Here is a 20,777-nt window from a genome sequence, read left to right as displayed (position 1 = left end):
CCGGCAGCATCCTTTTACATGGGGGAACCGGCTCTTTTGATTTCCTTGCTCTTCTTTTCCTGTACTTAATTGTTTCTATCCTCTCTCCATCTTTCTCCCTTTATCTTCCTGTTTCCCTTTGGTGTCCTCCTGAACTTCCTGTCTTGAAACCTAGTCCCCAAGGGGATGGGATCAGGAGGTGGGCATTTGGGAGGTGGTTAAGTCATGAAGGCAGAGTCCTCATGCATGGGATTAGTGACCTTATATTGCATTAGTGACCCCAGCAAGCTTCATAGCCGCTTTTGCCATGTGAAGTCATAGCAAAGCAGGATTCTCACTAGACACCGAATCCAGTGGTGCCACGATCTTGGCCTCACTGCCTCCAGAACTGGGAGAGGGAAATGTTTGCTGTTTACAAGCCACCCAGCTTGGGGTGTTCTGTGATAGTAGCCCAAAAAGACTGAGACACTTTCTGACCCTCTCTCTGTCTCAATCTCTATGCCATTTCTTCTTTCCTCTGACACCCTCCTATTTATGGTCCCCACTTTTCAGACTTCTGTTTAGGGTTAGGTCAAGTTGTTTTCTAATATTACATGTGACACAGAGCTAACCCCCCCAAAAACTAAGAGTTGCAGTGAATTAGTTTTAAACGACTGAGTTTGGGTACACTCTGAATTGAAAGAGACCTAAGTTAATTCTGGAGTTTAGCACTAAAAACCGTTAGTTTGTATTGCTACAGCAACCTGTCCTATCACGTTCAGCTGAAAAGTGTAAGTAGAGTGAAGCCAGAGCCTCTGCTCTTTCCCGCAAGCCGAATTAGTGCACCCGCAGGGGAGGACCAGCTGTAGGATATAAGCCCCGGGATTTGCATCTTGGAAAAAACAGCTCTATTTCCAATGAGTTTCCCCCTCATAAAAGTGTCAAATTATCGTTCAACATTTTCGTTTTCATAAATATCATAATTAGTGAACACATTGCTATCTAGCATTCATTGTCCAAGACTTAATTTGTACTTGTCTCACCTTAATGTCCAGTTATCTCAAATACGGCCAAATATTTAAATCAGTGGTTCTCTATGTGAAATGATTTTGAACCTGAAGAGACATTTTTGCAATGTATGAAGACTTTTTTTTGGGGGGGGTCACAGCTGGGAGAGGTCTTGAATGTGTAGCTACCACTATCTAGTAGGCAAAGACCAGGGGCGCTGCCAACCATCCCCAAATGTACAGGACAGCCCATCACAACAAAGAATTATTCATCCCAAAATATCAATAAGCCAAGACTTGGACACTCCAGCTGAAATGCCTGCTGAAACTGTGCAGACTCCATGGCATAAGTGAGTCTGTGGCAATCCTATAGAAACAATGATTGACTGTGAAGGTCTCTGTCCCTGGTGCCATTTTTAAATTCCACGTACTAAAATCAGATGCTGACTGTTGATTCTGGATTCAATCTAAGAAATATTATTAAGAAATAACTCTTGCTTCAGTGGGGAAATAATTAGTATGGTCTTTTGGGTTAGTCTTTGATACTATAATTTGAGGTCATTCTTTTAAAAACAGCCAAATCTGGTTTTAAGGTAATTCACTGTGTCTGGAGTCCTAATTATGTGTTGATTTCTTCATGCAAGCCTATTGATCTTGGCAGAGTAAGAGCTAAAAATTTAGCATTCAAGCAGGAAAAACAAATCAAAATTGGCTCACTTAACGTTTCTGTGATTGAAGGTTTGTTAACAGTTTCTCTGTTTTGCTTTGGATTTATTTATTTCATTATATTTCTTGTTTTCGCCAGTCCCTTCCTGAGTTCCAGTCTAATTACATTGCAGTCCTCAGCAGTATCCCATTACTTGAACAAAAACCGAATCTACTTTTTGCAGATAATGAATTCCAGTAGGATCATTCTGATACCCCTGAGCTCCTGGAAAATCTGACATCTTGGGTCTCTCTCTCTCTCTCTCTCTCTGGCTCTATTCCTTCACTTCCCTTCCAAAGAAGAGTCTTTGCCTTGTTCATTTGCATTAGGCTTACCGGGGAAGAGCACTAACCCAGGTTCCTATACCTGAGTTTTTCTCAGAAGTGGGCACATAGTAGTTCAGGAAATAACATTGCATAAGGGAGCTTTTATTTTCTGGGCTTATTCCAACTAACAAATGATGTGTTTCACTTTAATTTGGTTGAGTTTTTGTTTTCAGTGTGAATCTTACAAATAGTAGTCATCAGCAAAGTCACGGATGTGGAACTCAGGGTTCTTGGATTCTAATCCTGGCTCTTCCATTAAATTGCTGGATAAATTTGGACAACTTGATATTCCCTCAGGCTCTATTTTCTCATCTGTAAAATGGGATGGTTAGAACACTGATGTTCCATGAATGTGGCAGTGAGCAGCTGCAGAAAGATGGGATCCTGGAAGGGGAGGGGAACATCTCCCCAACATATGCCCAAGCCATGCACAGGGCATCCAGGGGAAAGAACATTAAAAAGTTTCACAGAAGTAGATGCCAATGTCTGTGTATCCAATTAAACAAGAGGCTCTGTGGCCTTCAGTTCATTAGAGCCGGAGACCTGACAATGCCTTTACCACTACCTGCTTTTCTCTTTCCCCTATAAACCCCCTCAACCCTCTCCTTTACAGATGTGATTGCACTGTGTGGACTACAGACAGGACAAGGGATCAGGGAGGAAAAGCAGAAAGAGAGAAGTACAGAAAACAAAGTAAAGCAGAAAGGGGTGGGGCCAAGTGAAACCAGCTTCTTCTGACAAGAGTCTGCAACCCTCTTCAGCCCTGAAAATCAAAAATCATACACTCAGCACTAAAGCGTACCAAATCATTTTTTTTTTTTTTCTTAAAGATGTGTTTGGGCCATTTGGCAAATGAGGGTTAGCTTTCATGGAAATTACATAGCTAAGAAGTCAGACAGCAGGAAAGGAGGGATGGATAAAAGGACAGAAAAAGAATTATAGGAGAAAAGCTGAATGGAAAAAAAGACAGGAGAAATTATTTTTCCTAATGAGAAATGCAAAATTTTCCACCAGACAACTACGACTCTTGGCTGAGTGGCCTATGTATCATGCGAATGAAAATGCAGGGTGGGCAGACCAGTCTGGGGTCTGTTCTGTCTCCGAAGGCACCGGGTCCACTGCAGGTCTCAGCTGCACCCAATTCACCAGAGCGCCCTTCAGGAGGTACCCATGCCCACGGCACAGCGTCTGGAAAGAGCACAGGCCGTAAATTACAATACCTACCTTCTGTCCTCAGCTTATTGACTCTTCTTGATTTGTCATGGAAACTGTGAGGCCAGTGTCATCAGCTATTAAGGGACAGGGACAGACTTCAAGATCAATGAGGGTCCTTCATGCTGTAGCATTACATAGTTCTAATCTATAGTACTTGTCACCCTTGCTTTCCCACATTTCTTGAGCAAAATACTGATCCCTCTCTCCCAGCTCGAAGATCTGTAAGGGATTCTAGGAAACCCAGTTTGTTCAATTCCTTGGCAGTAGAAAGAAACCACCATTACAGCAAATTCTAATTTTAGGTGAACCCACCCACCTTTCAGAATGTGTCAACTCCCCCCCCCCCCCCCCCCCGTGAAGCACGTTGACATTTTATCAGACATTCCCAAAAGAATTCCACCCAGCTATCCCCTTTGGAGTTTAGCAGGGGACAACTGATATTAGTGACAGAACACACTAGATTCTCAGAGATGGGATCTAGGAAGAGAGACAAGCAGTTCACTGCTTTCCTTTATTAAAACCTGCAAAGGAATCCCTGATTCACTAGACTAAGGAGGAGGTAAGTAAGCAGTTGCTACTCTCATCGAACTGAATTTTAAAGCCTTGGTGGCACTAACTATTTGCAATCTCGAGGGAAGACTGATAAAGAGCTGACAGAGCCTCCAAATGGCCTGCCCCCTCTGGGAGATGACTAGGATTCCAATTCCTTGGCTCAGGACCTAAAACTGCTAGACAAACAATCTCCCGTGTTTCCTTCCCAAGAAACGGGACAGAAAGATGGTACTAGTGGATTTTGATGACTCGAGCATAAAAAAAAGTCTCAATTGTGAGACCAAAAAAAAAAAAAGGCCTCACCGCACTCCCCCTCCCCCAGAGTAAATAATCCCTAGGACAATTTCAGAACAGCTATTTCAAGAAGATATAAAGTCAACTTCCTATTTGAAATAATTTGGGGACAAAATGTACATAGTCTACATATACGTTTAAAAAAAAGAGAGAGATTTGAAAATGGGATACACAAAAGGTTTTTCTTCTGAACTAACAGTTGAGACCTAGGGTTTCCATTTTGTGCTTGTGAAGGCATTCATCTAGAAAGAAAAAGAAGTTGATAAAACAGATTAAAAGTGAGAAAGTTCCTTGAGTTTACTCTTCTTTTCTAGAAACCACTAATAAAAGAGATTATGGTCAAGAGAAAGGGAGTTTAGGGAGAGGATTTCAGGAGGGAGATAGGATTGCCTAACTTAATTGCTATTTCCTTTTCTCCCCCCCTTCAATCCTGAGAAGAAAAACAAAGGTCAAATGGCTCAAAGCACCAACTCAGAAACAAAACAGGCAGGGGCAAGCTTGTTTTAAGTAAAAAAATAAAATAAAATAAAATAAGCGCCACTAGTTTTTTGCTTTTTGTTTTTTTGTTTTTTTGTTTTTATTGAGTGGCTGGGAACAGTGGGAGAAAAACAGTCCCTGTCAAAACTATTCCTGGTGATCAAGCCCAAAGATAAGGGAAAAAAAAAACATCTTTCTTAACACTTGCTTAAACTCAACAAATGTATGTAAAGCAGGCACAATGTGTCAAGGGTTTCCTAAAGCACAGTTTTAAGTAATAATTAAATTGGGAAAGAAAGATGGAGGGGAAAGGAACAGAGTTCTACAACATTAGCCAGAACTTACAAGTAGGAAAAGAGTGAGAAGTCAAGGAATCTAGTCTTTCCGTGACTTTGTCCCGCATCTGACCAGCCAGGACACCCACCGAGTAACCAGTGTGAGAAAACCCCCTGCCACCATTCAGAGATCTTTCTCCACAATATTTCATACATAAAAAACCAAGCTATTATTCATTCCACAAACATACACTGAGCATTTACATACATCTATGTACATATATCTATTTGTATGTAAATCTATATAAATTATAGATGTTTGGGAAGTATAGATGCTGAGGACCAACTCAGACCTACAGTACCTAAATCCCTCATTTTAAATCATATTTTTCATGCCCAGATGATTAATAATAATCCTTTACCTAATAATCATCCCAATCTGGAAACTCCCTCTTTGGGAGATACAAAAGTGACTAAGATAGTTCTTTGATGTCAAGTTCACATCACTGATAGGCAAATACATAAATTCTGAAAGAACAAAGTTCAAAATGAAACATGAGAGGAAGAGATTCCTCGCTGTGGACATTCAAAGGAGGCAGAAAGGGTGTCCCTTTTTTTTTTTTTTTAAAGATATTATTTTTTTGACAGAGAGAGATCAGAAGTAGGCAGAGCAGCAGGCAGAGAGAGAGGAGGGAGCAGGCTCCCTGCTGAGCAAAGAGCCCGATGCGGGGCTCGATCCCAGGACCCTGAGATCATGACCTGAGCCGAAGGCAGAGGCTTTAACCCACTGAGCCACCCAGGCGCCCCAAAGGGTGTTCTTGTGAGAGTTGAAAGGGTGTGAAGGAGAGCCTCACAGAAACAGGTATATTTGTGTCACGACAGTTACAATTTGAATATATTCAGAAGGAGGAGGAAAAAATCTACTATCAAATTAATAATAAGAAGAAACAGGTCTCCATTGTTTTTTGAGAAACAGGCCCTGTCCTGAGTAGCTTACATAAATCTTCTCTTAAATCTAACCTAAATCAATCAGGTAAGTCCTATTATCTCCATGTTACACATGGAGAAAGCGAACCTCAGAAAGTGTAGGTCATTTGTTCACGGTCAGCCAGAGACTGAAGAGGTAAATTTCAGTTCTAGATCTATCCCAAGCCAGAACCCACCTGCCTCCTAAAGAATAAACAAAACCCAGGTATGCAAAAGTAGCAGATAGAGAAGACCAAGCAGCCATGGTTCCATCTGGCGGGAGGGGGTCGAGTGGGGGAGATATCCCGGGAAGGGTACAGGGGAGGCAGGATCTGGATGCTGCATTCAACTATGTGGGCTGCATAAGGCAGCATGGAGAAACCACTGAAGATTTCTGAGCAGAGCATACCATGATGAAAGTTCTATCTTGGGCTTTGGGCTATGAATCATGAGTTATGTTTTACAATCTGAAATGATAAAAATCGAGGTTTGAAGAGTCTCACCCTGCATTTAAACAGAAAGGCATGTCTAGGAACCCGGTGGAACTACTGCCTCATCGCTGTCCAGACAAATTCCCAACATGCCCATTCTCAAGGAATATTCTACAGAGCAGAGTTAGAGATAAATGCAATGAGTCTCTGTTATGACACAGGACAAGGACCTACTCATCCCTGGAGCTGTCCAAATCTGGCAGAAGGAGAGCCCTGGGGATTGCAGCATGCCCTGGGACCTGAGGTGACCTGGCGGGGCATTGGGCACAGCACAGACATGGGCATCAGTTATTGGCAAAGGCCAGACTCCCAAATATTAGTCCTGGGCTCCTTTCATCAAATCATGTTGGCTCCGCCATTAAATATGTAACACTGAATAAGCCCCCTTCCCTCACCGGCTCTCCCTTTTCTCATCAATGAAATGAGAAATTGAACTTGTCGGGACTCGGATTTCATAATTCTCAATATGTTTTCCTCTCCGACACACCAGGAGAAAAGATCTGCTTCCATTGGTGGCTCAGTAACTGGGGTCCGGTGGAAGAGCAGCAGCTCCCAAGAGCTTCTACAGCTGGGAGATCCTAACACAGGAATAACTGTGCTTCTTTATCTCTAGGAAGCCCACTAGTTCTCACCATATTACAGGATTCATAGTTTTCAAACTCTGGCTGCAAACTCCTCACTGAATTCAACGTGGCCCAGGAGCATCTTTTTCAAGTGTAAACTGGATCACAGAGGTCCAAGGTTATTCAACAACATGAGGGGCCGTGCTCATATCTGAGCACATCTGGGGAACTCCACATTCTATCACTGGGGAGTAAACACTTCTGAATTCAGACTTGTCAGAGCCTGACAGCACTTTGTTGTTATTTGAGAGCTTTGTTTTACTCTCAAAGGATGGTGTCTGCGCGCATGGGTGCGTGCACAAATGCATGTGTTTATGATTAAGATTCCCAGGAAGCCAAGAAGAGACTGAAATTGTGGAGGTCTTAGGAAAGGGGAGGGGAAGTAGCATGGTACACTTTATTACACGTTCACAGAGACACTCCTACAAACTCAACCATCAAAAGTGAGTTTCCAAAGAAATACAAGTATCTCCTCCTTAAGAGATTATCAATTATATAGATGCAAGAAGCTTTGCTTACTAGAAGATACTCTGTTCTTAGGAACACTGCTGGTCAAACAGAAATTAGGACATGGGTTCAAATATTTTGGGGAGAACTTGCTAAAACTATGTTGCTTCATCAGATCACACCCAAGAGTTCATCCACAAAGGTGCCCATGAGTAACTAATTCCTATAACCAATTCACTGCAAAAATTTGAGGCATCTCAAACCTATAGCTTTACCTTCTTTGACCTCTGATCAGGGGACTGAAGCAGAATGACTGATCTATGTAACATTAACAGTGATGTAAGCTTAATTACAGAACTAGAGAAACCCACATTTTGAGAGTTACCTCATGGTTATTTGTTTTTATAGGACTGGAGAAGAATATTCATTTCTTCTCCAGACATGAGAAAGGAAAATCTCCCCAAAATGTGTGACAGAACTATGAGCAGGAGTGCCAACCTTATACTGGAGACTCTTGGGAAGACCATGCTAACAGGACCAAACTCAACTACCCACATTCTATCCTGGGAACTGGCTCAGGATGTCTTCTGCTGTCAGATACTTAAAGTCTCCTCCATCTCTGCCACTGACTGATTCTCTAAGACCACCGAAAATTAGGCCATTCATCCAAAAAAAGATCAGATTTATACCTAATGCATGGTTTAGCAAATTCATCAAGAAGCAAAAAATATCAGAAGACAAATCCTTGAAAGATTCAGGCTTGATCCTTATTTCTTACCCAAGATATTAGTCTAGCGTACCTTGGACCCTTGGCCCTAGCACTGGGCTTTCAGAGTTCGTCTCAGTTGTAATTTCCTGAACTCCACAAACAACTGCACATGTCCATGGTGTCCTTCCCACAGGAGCACAGACCATGTGGGACGGTGTGCATGTAGATCTGTACCTGGTGTGTATATCCGCCACCCTAGAAATGCAGCCTGGCCTATTGGCTAATGCTAGGGGAGGCCAACCCACAAAGCTGCCACTTTAGCAGGTGTGGAGGAGACACTGACCCATTGGCATAAAACCCAGAAAGTAGACAGTATGAGAGAAAGTATAAGTTCAGAGCAACATGGATTGACAGAGGGGTGTTTCCAGAAGCACAGACTGAATTCTCTCTGTTGAAGCATCCAGATAGATCTTCAAAATTGTAAATGTGGATAAAATACCAATATACACAGAATGCCTCCTGACACTAACTTCAGGTGGGCCGAACACACACACACACCCAAAAGAGAATATTGGGCATCTGATGTCAATTAACTCACTCCAATGCTTACCTCCAGGAATTGGAAGTTGCCTAGTAAAGGAGGCACAGTCAGCACTTTGGGTACTTTTAGGGAGACTGACTCATAGAGATCCACTTCTCCCACCACACCTTCTCTTTAACTTTTGATCTTTACTGCTTTGTAGGCTCAGGGGAGAGTAGAGGATAACAAATTTGTTCCAGAGCAAGTCAACTTTTAATTCTGCTTTATGAGGATGTTTTCTTGTAAACTTCAGAGAAAAGGTGCAGAGTAGAGTGTAGGAGGGATGGGGAGGTGAAGAAGGAAGAGAACCTGGGGTGAGGTTAGACCGAGAAATGAAGCGACATGAGACCTTACACTAAACCCAGCTCTGCCCACATCTCAGGAATTAGTGCTGAATGGGTACTTGAAGCATCATTTTATCAATGCAGGCCCCTTTTCAAGAGGCAAGTTGATGCCCAAGGAGCTACAGGCTTGCGCAGGTTCCACCTAGTGTTTGTTACCGAGCCTGGGCCACCAGATACCCAGAAGCACAAACGCGGGACAGGCAGGTCCGAGGAGACCCACCCTGAAAGGTTAATGAGCAGAGCGCGGGCTCCGGGACTGGGGCGGTGGCGAGGGCTCTAGAGAGTGTCCGGAGTCGCAGGGGGTTAGCGGTGCGCTCTGCGTACCTTGATGTAGGCCCGCTGCAGGTAGTTGTAGGGCACTCTGCGCTGGAAGTCGCTGCGCACATCCTCGCTGACGCGGTGGCGGGACACGGGGCCCCCGAGGCGCTGGCTCTGGCAGCTGCGGTAGCAGCGCGCCCGCTCCAGCAGCGCGCGGAAGAACGGCAGCTCGGCCGCGGGGCCGGCGCCTGGGGGCGCGAGCGGGCGGCGCGCGGCGCAGTGGCGGGCGCAGCGCGCTCGGACCTCCCGCAGGCGCCGGTGGCTGCGCAGAGCCGCTTCCAAGTCGCGCACCGCCTGCTCGTAGTCCTCGCTGTAGTAGGCGGCCACGCCGCTGGCGTAGAGCAGGTCGAAGGGCTGCAGAGGCCCGGGCTCACGCTGCTGCTCGGGGCGCGGGCTGTCAGGGGGGCCGCCCCACAGCGGCGGCGGGAGCAGCAGCAGCAGCAGCGGCAGTAGCGGCGGCGGCGGCAGCGGCGCCCAGATGCGCTCCCGCATCCTCCGGCGCGGAGAGGCGCGGGACGGCCACGCTCCCAGACGGCTCCCGGCACCTGGCGTCAGGGTCGCGTCTCCCACCTCCGCGGTGAGAGCGCCGGCCCCGCCGCGATCCGGCTGCCCCGCGAGCCCCAGGTGACCGGCAGCGCTCAGCGGACTGAGAGGCGGAGGCCGGGTCGGCCGGCCGCTCTTAAAGGGACGCCCACAGCTCGCACGCTCCTCCTGCTGCCCGAGCCTCCGCGAGCCGCTCGCCGGCGCTCAGCGCGCCCTGCAGGCCCGGACCGCGCCGCCCGCACGCCGGGCGCAGCACCGCCCTGTGCCAGCCGGAGAGCCGGCGCTGCTTGAGGCCAGCCCAGGGCGAGAGGTTTCCACGTGCCCTCCCTTGCGCGTGGCAGAATGGACGGAAATACTCCCTTTATAAAACCCGGCTCAGCGAGGTTAGGAGTCTCGTTAGGACTTTCGTTAGGACTCACACATTTTCTGGAATCGGTGCATTACCTCGCAGTTCGCAGAGCCCTTCACCTTTAGGGGAAGCACTGAAGCTCCATCTCGGGCTGGGAGGAGGGCACCAGGGGCGGAGGCTTGAGGATAAAGGCAGGCGATGTGTTCAGTGTATAGAACTGTAAAAAGGCGAAAGAAACTACTCAAACCTGGGCCTGTGGAATCAAAAGCTTGCCGCTCCTTCCCTTAGCAAGGGTCCCTCCCTTGCCTTCGCACCCCATTTTGCAGGGGTGTATGTGTCTGCATTGGAGCAGGGGTAGAGGCGTAGACCTGGGCATAGACCCTATCACAGGACCTGGGGAACCTTTGGAAGACGGCGAGACTGTCCTTACAGTCTGCCTGTTAGTGTACCAACTGTGTGCCTTTGTGCAGTGAGTCTCCGTTTCCTCATCCCCTATGAGACAAATACCTCAACACATCAAATGGTTTTCAGATAGAAATTCTTAATCTAAGAGTTAAAGAGGCAATTCAAAATCCCAGTACCCCTGGACGTAAACAATGAGCATCAATCTAGGGATGAGAATGCTGAAAGAAACACTTGCCAGACTTCAACACAACTTTCGCTGGAGGCTTTCATGTTCTTCTGCTTCTCCTCTCCCATAAATACCATCTGAGCCACGGTGTTCCCCTCTTTCCTGTCCCTTGGCTCCAGACTCTCACAGAGATTCCGGAGAGCTTACTCACTGGACCCTTGACTCTCCAACCTGCCTCCTGAAGGCATTCCTGTGTTCTAGTGCCTGTGGCAATTTCCCCAAAGTCTCCTTGGCCACTGGGATGTTGAGCAAGAGGGGAGGGGGATGGGAAAGAGCCACACATATCAAGTAGTTGGTGTGAATGTTCAAAAAAAGTCTTTCCTGTGGAATCCCTATTATACTAAGGAGGTTGCTGGGGTTTTATGCACATGCTTTCATTCATTTTGTTGGGTTTGACCACTCTGACCATGAACAGCCTTGGCTTTGCAATTTCAAGGGACACCAAAGAATCATGCTGTTATTATTTTTCTCCACCAAACCTCACTCATTCTGGCTCATCTCACTGATGGAATAGCTCCAGTTTGGAGCTGAGCATGTACTGAAAGTTTTGAATGTTCAGTATGCCAGAATTTGTACTTGGGTCATCCGCCCAGACTTTTCCTCTAGAGATTCTCTCTCTTTTCAGATAAGACTCAGAGTCCGGAGTTATCAGTGCACTTGCGGAAGGTTTTGAAGCACACTAGTCTAGGAAGTCTTCCTGTGTGACTGGAGATAAAGAGCCAGGAGGCTTTGCTATAGATATCCCTACATTTGGTGTCATGTCCACATCATTTTATAAAACGTCAGTTAAATTCCTATCTTTGGATGCCTACTCTCAATTAGATATTCTAGGGGAAGGGAGAGATGACTAAGCCAGGGTTCTTTCCCCTGGAAGCTCATAGTGTTGCATAGGAAGGAGACAAATTGCATATATGTGACTATAGCACAAGGTAGTGAGTAAGGGACAGGCAAGGCGAGGTAAGGAGAGACAGGTAAGGGGCTACATGAACAGCAGGGAACTACTTAAGGAGACTCACAGAAATCCCAAATATGAAAAAATGTTATACATAAGATATTAACCAGAGAGAAGGGAATACCTTGTTTGTTCTCATGACAGTTACAAGTTCACTATGTTGGTTTTAAATAAAGGTAAGAAGTTTTCATGATATTTATAAATGTGACATGATATTGATAAGCAATTTACCAGATTCCTTGGTCAGTTTTCTACACAAGACTGACCATAAAAGACCCCAGTGCCAACACTTTCAGGAGCCCTCTCACTCAAGAGGTTTTTTTTTTTTTTCTTTCCTTTCTGTTCATGTCTTCACTTAAGAAACTTTCACTTCACTTTTTTCCCTTCGTGTTCATGAGATTCATTTTTCATATTGGTGAGACAGTAGAATGTGGTACATGTTAGATTCAATTCAAAGTAGTATGGAAATGCAGAAACTGCAAAGATAGCTTCTAATGGAAGAATTTAGGAAAATTGGGGGAAGCTCTAGTATTGGCACAGAGTCAAAAGCTTAAGAGTCTGTAGCCATACCAGACATCCTACTGATCCTCCAAACTGGCCATTTTCAAACTTTGTACATATCTTTCTTCCTTATTTCCCTCTATAAAAATCCTACACGACTTTATAGGAAGCATTTCATTGACATCTCAATATTGCTTGAACACTGGAATCACCTGCAAAGGGCAGAAATACTGCTATCTGGCTCTCAGATTCTGACTTAATTGCTCTGGGGTATGGTCTCAGCATTATATTTTGGGGTTTTTGTTTGTTTGTTTTAAATTCCCTCAGTGACTCTAAGATGAAACCGAGATTCAAAACCACGAGTTTAGTGTAAATACCATAGCCCAAAGAGTAAGCCTATGGGTCAGGACCTCAGGTGCCATGGAGGATTGATGTGTCTGAGACATGCCGCCCCTCAGATACCTCCTCCCCAAGGAGGACAATCTGATCTGCCTTGTAAGGCTGGGTCAGAATAAGTGTTCATGACCGTAAGGCAATAAGAGCCACGAAGGATGGAGAAGTTGATTCCAAGCAGTGCTCTGCCCAGTGGCATCAACCTGTATTTGAAAGGCAGTCCTCCCTGGGTCTCTCATACTTCTACACATCTATACGTCTTGCCTGGTGTACCAAGAATGTAGTTTCTCTTTACCTGGGCCATTTCTTGGACAATTGAGTTGCACCTCAGCATTTCTGACTCACTAAGTCTGGGATGGATCCTAAATATGTGTGTTTCTAACAAATCCCTTGATGACTGGTTCTTTCCTTCCTTCCTTGAACTCTGAAAAGTTCCTGAGGCACTTTGCGCAAAATCCTAGTCACTTCATCAGTACGATTCCTCGTGAACAGTGGCTCTCAAATTTTGTTGTGTATCTAAAAACTAGTAAAAGGCACAGAGGCCCTGGCTTCTTAAAGTAGAATCATGTATGGCCCTTCATGTTTCTACCACATTCCCCAGGGCTCCTATAGTCACCCAGATTTGAGAAGCACTGCTTTAGTTAGCAATTCTTCCCTCTACCCTCCAGGAAACCCTATTGGTTGCCACAGCTAGGGAAGAGGAGTACAGGTGTACTAATGGCAGCTAATGGATAAAAGCCGGGCATGATGCTAACCATCCCACAATGAACAGGAGTGTCCCCTACAATAATTATCCAGCCTCAAGTATCAACAGTGCTCAAGTTGAGAAACACTGTGGTAGAATACAGCGTAAGCACTGCAAATCTTAATCAGTTTCCTTATATTACAAATGAGGAAGCTTAGGCCCATGGGTCACACAGATTGACAGTGGCAGGAGGAGATGAATCATTTTACATACTGAAATGTCAAACATGCATGCTTCACGGGCATACATGGAGCACTGGATGATGGTAGCTTTGTGAGATTTTTAGAAAGAGAAAATAAATAAAAATGCAGGAAAGTAATAAAAAAGACAGTGTGGAAAAGGGAGCCATTGGAAGTGGCAGATGTTGGAGTGTCTGCTAAGATGGATATGAACAGGGAGAGTGCAATTTTGCTTTTGTTCCTCATTCCTTACAAAGTCAGAGAACAGCCAAAGCACAAGAGAATCCATCCAAAAGCTTTAAAAGGATTCAATCACTTCCTTTTTTTATTATATTTGGAATGAATCTTGACAGAAGCTTGAATTTCCTTTCGACTTCTGTTTGCAAGTCAACAGCATCATAGTACCCACTTGCTTTAGGGAACCTCCAGCAGGAAGGAATTCAGAAAAGAGGAGATCCTCAGGAGTTTCTTTTTTTCTCTAAATTTTGCATAGTTTTCAAAGCTGACTTCTCTCCTTCCTTCAAAATTTTTGTGGAACAATAAAAAGTGTCCTCAGACTTTAGCAGTAGATTTAATCAACACTTTCCATAAGCAAATCTAATATTTTCTTATTTTGATCATGTGTAACCAGGGGTCTTGTTTTCCCCAAACATTTTTGATTCCTTTAAAATGAAAAGAATAATTCTCACTGTGCAACAACCAAACCCTGTTCAGCTGCTGTTGATGCTGGCGACAAGGGAGCTGTTTGGAAGACTTTTTTCTTAGGCAAATAGGATCATCTGAAGACTTTCTTTTCCCCTCCAAATAAATTAGTGTGAGAGGCAAGCCACCAACAATCTATCAGTGTAAGAAAAAAAAAGGGGAGGGGGTACGCCTGGGTGGCTCAGTGGGTTAAAGCCTCTGCCTTCAGCTCAGGTCATGATCCCAGGGTCCTGGGATGGAGCCTGCATGGGGCTCTCTGCTCAGCAGGGAACCTACTTCCTTCCCTTCCTCTCTCTTTGCCTACTTGTGATCTCTGTCTGTCAAATAAATAAAATCTTTTTAAAAAAAAAAAAAAGAAGGGGGTGCTCTGTGGGACTTTTTTTTTTTAGAAAAATTAATATTTAACTTACATTTAAAATCAAACGGGAGTTGCCACATTCCAGGACTGTCTGTTCCCTTCCAATTCCCTTAATAGCTCTGTCCCTATGCTTACCTTAATTCCTAATTGAGCTCTGCAATTCCAAATCAAACAAAACACTGCAAACACTCAGTCCCCACACTGCTGTCATGGAGGCATTCTAAATTCCTTCCTCTGGAGTCTAGCATTTTAGTTGAACAAGAAAAAAGGGAAATAAGAATGCTAATTATTCTCAAAATAATTTAAGCTAAAAACACAATTCAGACTGAAATCCAGAGAGTTGGGTATATCCTGTGTGCTGGGTGTTAGGCCAGTTCTTTTCACAAACATTTTGACATGTCACTTTCAAGGCTCTTTTTGAGTAAGACATTAGTATTATAATTTTACCAGTGAGAAAAATAAGACTTATAAAAGAAGAATGGCTTGCCAAAGACTGCCAGCTCACAAGTTACAGCACCAGGACCGAAGCCCATTTACTGTCTTTCCTGCTGTATATTGTGTTGCCTCTCCCTACTCCTCAAAAATCTTCATAGTTCCTGTCAAAAATCTGCTTTGGTTAAACTTGTACAAAGCACATTTTTTCTTTAGTCACCAACTTTGTTGTGTTACTCATTCACCTAGAGTCACAGACTCATACAATTTTTTTTTTTTTTTGCAAAATAAATATGGACATAGATGTGTGTGTTTGTGTAAAATCTAATATATTAGACAGAGGCCGAGTATGACCCTGATGACACAATGCATCTAGTAATAGTCATGACTGTTAAAGTAAATAGGTCATAATTCATTCCTATGGAAGGGTTCCCAGATCACTGTGTGGCACTCCAAGAAAATCCTACTCATGAGAAATTCTGGGAGAGATTACTCTGTATGTATGGGTGATCCATTATTCTGAGATTATCCTCATGTCTTGCCTATCTTTGAGAACCTCTTACCATCTCCTTCTCTGAGTTCTCCATAGAAGGGGCTCCTTGATTCCTCATTTCAGGCTCTGGTCTGCTGTAAACTCTTGAGACTAAGTCTGGGCCCAGTCAAGCCTAATCCAGGGGAGGTTTTCTTCTCCAACGAAAAGTCAGCTCCACTTTCTCCTACTGTCCTGCTGTGCCCTTGAAATCTAGTTTAGAAACTGAATCTATGTCTTCTGCTGTTGGGATATTAGGATTGATGATTAGTCAATTCTCCAACTTCAGTTTTAGAACCACTTGAGTAGATGCAGAAATGGAAGCAAAAAAATATCCAAATATTACCTTGATCGCTGAAATGCAGGTTTGGAGAATATGGGTTTAATATGCAACAAATGGTCTATTACTTTTGCCACCACACCCTTAAATCAAATTTACCTGCCTACCCCCAGCTAGGGAACTTCTGAAGCATACCCTAAAAGTGTCTGCTACAAGACAGGTGAGGAAAATAGGGACTCACCTCCAACATTCTACTTACCTAATTAGAACAATGATAAGCCAACTTCTCCAACCTTATGGTAGCCTCTGGATCATCTTCTACTGGGATCACAGGGAAAAAAAAAAAAAAAAAAGAGCCAAATATTAAGGCAATAAAGCCTGAGCTATATAGAGCCTCTAATTCTAGAGTTAGGTGCCTGCCTCTCTCATTATTTTAGTCTGTTTTATCTATACGACCATTTACTTCCTTTAGGACATTTCTAACTGGTCTAACCATTATGACTGGTCAGACCTGTGGTACCTTGCATGCTAGCATCCCCACTTCTCTGGATAGCATCTAGATGTGCCTCTACAAGGACTGTTGAGCCTCTTCTGTTCTGTTCTCTAGTATCTGGTTATCTGGTTAAGTACAAGCAGCTCATCTGACCTGCTGTAGGATAAGGCCTCTCCAAATCTCAAGAAGACATATAGTTCCTCCCTGCCTTAGGCCCAGAAATCTCAGCACCTCATTAACAGCCTTGCCGTCGCACATCTAGGATAAATTGCTTGTGAGATAATAAAAGATATCATATATACATTTTTTAGTGTGTGTGTGTGTGTGTATTAAAATCAGTGCCTCATCTTTTACCAAAATCTCTTTTATAGACACAGAGATTAACAACCCATCTGATTCATTATCAACTATAGAGTAAAAGGAAATTAGATGGAAAGAAAACTGCATATATATATATATATATATATATATATATATACACACACACACACACACACACACAAACATATATATGTATATATGTGCATATGTGTATATTTTCTCATATATATATGTATATGACAAGAAGGTTGGAAAGAAAGAAAAATCGTTTTTCTTTATTTTTGGATAAAGAAACTGTTCTTCACAGAAATTTTCAAACTGGTCCAAAAAATACTTGGTAGTCAAAATAAAATTATCAAAGCTGAAATACCAAAAGTATATCTTAAAATTGATTTTTTTTTTTTGCTTATCATCATGATTTTAAGGGGTTACTTCAAAAACATTGGCAGTACCCTTATAAAATCAACAATGTGTCTCTGCTGGAGAACATGTCACTCATAATGCCTGAATACTTTAGATTCTGACTTCACTACTCATTTTAACTCCCTTGAAAATAGATTCCAGCTTCCTGATTACCTGACCACCTGTTCCTCCTCACCAGCCTGGCTGAGTTCCTGCCTGTGGTTTCTTTCACCATGCTGTCCTATCTCCAGCCCACTCCCGCTGTGTTCACTTCCAAATTACCTTTCATTTGCAGTAGCTGACCATGTTCAGATTGTCCAAATGGAAACGTACTCAAAGAGATATCTCATGATCATCATTCTCTTAGTCTCCTGGGAAGAAAGAGATTTACTAGATCTCAACACCAAGTCTGTGTTTTAGAAAATGCTATTTGGATGAGTGAACAAAATGAATGAACTTGAATTTCAAAACAGACATGCACATAAAATAAGCTGGCACAGGAAATCAGAATATCCTCCATCTCCTTATGACTCTGCCATCAACTAATTGTGCTATTGTGGGCCTCTTTAACCCCCATCAGTGAAGGAAAGTATAGAGCGAGAGCTATGAAATCCCAGAGCTCTAAGTACGCTCTGCTTCTTATTGTAAAAATACAATGTCATCACATTTCTCATAGTCCCTCAAAGCATTCCTTCCCATCTCCCCACATCTATTTCTGAGAGAAACTTAAACTTCGGTTCCCAAGCAAATTTCCAAGCTCCCTGGGGGTCATTAAAAGTCTCAGCTTACTGAGAGCTTGTTGATTTTGCCTAGAAATATCAGCCAGCCTCAGCCAGTAGAGCAGGAGACTGGCGTTATTGTTTTGAGACAACCCGTAGCATAGTAACAACTCCAGGCACTGCAGAGTTGATCCATATGCCCCAGCCTCCTGCGCAACCTCCCGCTCCGTCTGTCTCGCACGTGTATTCCCCTTCTGCCCTCTGTTTTCACTCATAGGAAGGAATCATGAAGATGATTGAGGAAAAATAAGGAGTAGAGGGAGAGCTACCTTGCATTCCCACCACACTTGGTAAATGCAGAAGGTAAGAAATAGATGCAGCGATAAAGTGGCTCAAGTGGAAAAAAAAAACAAAACAGAACAAAACAATAAATAATTAGTCAAATTGATATCTTAAATCATCTTTTCCACTGAATCTGACTCCTTTACCATGGCGCAGAGTTCAGAATATAAGCAGTTAAGTGACCTGGATTTATGATTTATTTTCAGCAGAGGACAGGACAATTTATATTTAAAAATTAACATTATCTTCAAACCACTTTCAAACTTTTAATAATTACTTTTAAGGTACAGTAAAAAAACACACATCTATGCTTAAAAACTTTTTGGATAACTCTCCCCTCTTACTTAATGATGGAAGTTGTATAAATAAAATCTATTTATTTTATAAATATACAAAATTTTATATAAATATAAAAATTTATAAATAAAATCTCCATTCCCCCTCCACTTCAATCTCAATATACCCACAAGAAAACTATTTGGATAACTCTCTCCTCTTACTTGATGATGGAAATTGTATAAATAAAATAAATAAAATCTATAAATAAATAAATAAGACCTATTTATTTTATAAATATATAAAATTTATTTATTTTATAAATATATAAAATTTTATATAAATATAAAAATTTATAAATAAAATCTCCATTTTCCTCCCACTTCAATCTCAATATACCCACAAGAAAACATGGATTGCTAACTTGCATTTGGCATCTGAAAGACTGCCAAACCTTAGGCTCTACCACACAAACTGTAATCCTAGGCTGATTTGTTAAAATAAACATGAAAGAAATTGTATAGTCAACTTCCTTCAAAGGAGACACCCTGGGATGGCACACGCTGATCCATTTTGACACCAGTGTTTTGGGAAGAACTTGTAAAGATATTTTGCAAATTATTTTATAATAATTTTTAACAAAAAAGAACCTTCCTTAACCTATTTCCCAGAATCAACTTCACGTGGCATAGATGTTTCCTGAAGTCAAGTGTACACTCAAAAGATAAAGAATTCCCCTCATTAAAAATATTGCTGTGACTGAAGTCGATCTTCTAAGGAGGCAGAGGTGTTACTTTTGATTCAAGAGTGCTCATTTCAGGATTGCCTGGGTGGCTCAGTCAGTTAAGTGGCTGCCTTTGGCTCAGGTCATGATCCCACTGACATTCAGTCCCACATTGGGTCCCTTGCTCAGCAGGGAGCCTGCTTCTCTTTCTGCCTCTGCCACTGGGCCTGCTTGTGCGTTCGCTTTCTCATTCTCTCTCTCTCTCTCTGACAAATAAATAAATAAAATCTTAAAAAAAAAAAAGTGATCATTTCAGGGCTGTCTGTGTGGCTCAGTCAGCTAAACGTCTGCCTTTGGCTCAGGTCATGATCCCAGGGTGCTGATGATGAGGGAGCAGGAGGCTGGCTGAGGAAAAAGCAAAAGCTGGCACCTTGCACCCCCCTCCACCTGCTCCTCTTAGTAATATGTGTGACATTCCTCAGGCACCCCTGACTGCCCTAAAAGAAAAACAAATAGTTAACTTGCAGAGATCACAATCCTGCAAGACAGGAGTCTCCCTTGGTTTACCAATGTCCTAGAGATTTATAACAAAGAAGCTATCTTAACAATAGCTCAATTTCCAGAGGCAAATAACTCAGTTCCTCAAGGCCTAAATAAGGTTAAATTTCTTTTAAACCCAAATCTCACTAACAAGGACACTTGATAGGAGAAATATGAAACTTTATCTTTAGATCTCCAAGATAGTGTCGAGAATCATTCCCAAGCATATGGCCCACTGATATATATCTAAAGGGTCTCACAAGAAGATGTTTACTACTAGTAATAAATAACCTTTCTCTCAACAATAGCTAGCCCCTCAAGGTCCTGGAGACCTTGCTTCCAAAATTCCTTAGAGACTAACATCACCCCCCCTTGTTCTCACCTACCCAACTCCTGTGTATATAATCAGCCACTCCTCAGGGTAATGGGGCAGCAGCTCTTCCTGCCCATGGGTCCTGTCCTCATGCTTTAATAAACCACCATTTTGCACCAAAGATATCTCAAGAATTCTTTCTTGGCCATTGGCTCCAGACTTCACCCCACCGAACCTCACCTATGTTCTAGAACTTCATCACTGAGATGAGTCCCACATCTTTCTCCTTGCTCAGTGGGGAGTCTGCTTCTCCCTCTGCCTGCCATTCCCCCTACTTGTGCTCTCTCTCTCTGACAAATAAATATTTTAAAAAAGTCCTTAAAAAAGCGGTCATTTCATAGACAATAATAATCACTGTTTTTCAGAAAATAACATCACTTCAATTTTTGTAGCACTTCATCATTTTAAAAGCCCTTCCACACATCTAGGATGACAGATATTATCTCCCCACCTGGTCTAGACTCCTGGGTATTCCCTGTATAAGGACTTTGGCTTATACTGCCAAGTGGAAGATTCAAGATCTCATTCATCCATAGAACAGATTTTGGCAAACCAACAACAACTTGCTCACCCATACCCAGAGACTAGATATTTCAAACTTACTGGTCCTTACCCCTTTTCCACAATTCCATCTGATATCCCTCCATATTGAAAACTTTAGCTAGGAAGGAAACAATCTGATTAAAGCAATGCATTTAACTTTCT

At 42.9% G+C, this 20,777-nt stretch overlaps 1 protein-coding gene across 1 annotated transcript in view; it reads right to left on the bottom strand.

The window, feature by feature from the left end:
- The window catches only part of P3H2 (prolyl 3-hydroxylase 2), a 151,346-nt gene extending 141,298 nt beyond the window's left edge, over window positions 1-10,048 (bottom strand). The window contains exon 1 of the mRNA XM_059163145.1: window positions 9,295-10,048. Coding sequence (XP_059019128.1) covers window positions 9,295-9,780 — 486 coding nt within the window. The 5' untranslated portion in view covers window positions 9,781-10,048. The remainder of the gene's footprint in view (window positions 1-9,294) is intronic.
- Between the last annotated feature and the right edge of the window lie 10,729 nt (window positions 10,049-20,777).

Source organism: Mustela lutreola, chromosome 2 (assembly GCF_030435805.1).
Source record: "Mustela lutreola isolate mMusLut2 chromosome 2, mMusLut2.pri, whole genome shotgun sequence".
In the NCBI taxonomy this organism is placed as follows: domain Eukaryota; kingdom Metazoa; phylum Chordata; class Mammalia; order Carnivora; family Mustelidae; genus Mustela; species Mustela lutreola.
This window is presented reverse-complemented; position numbering and strand designations above follow the sequence as displayed.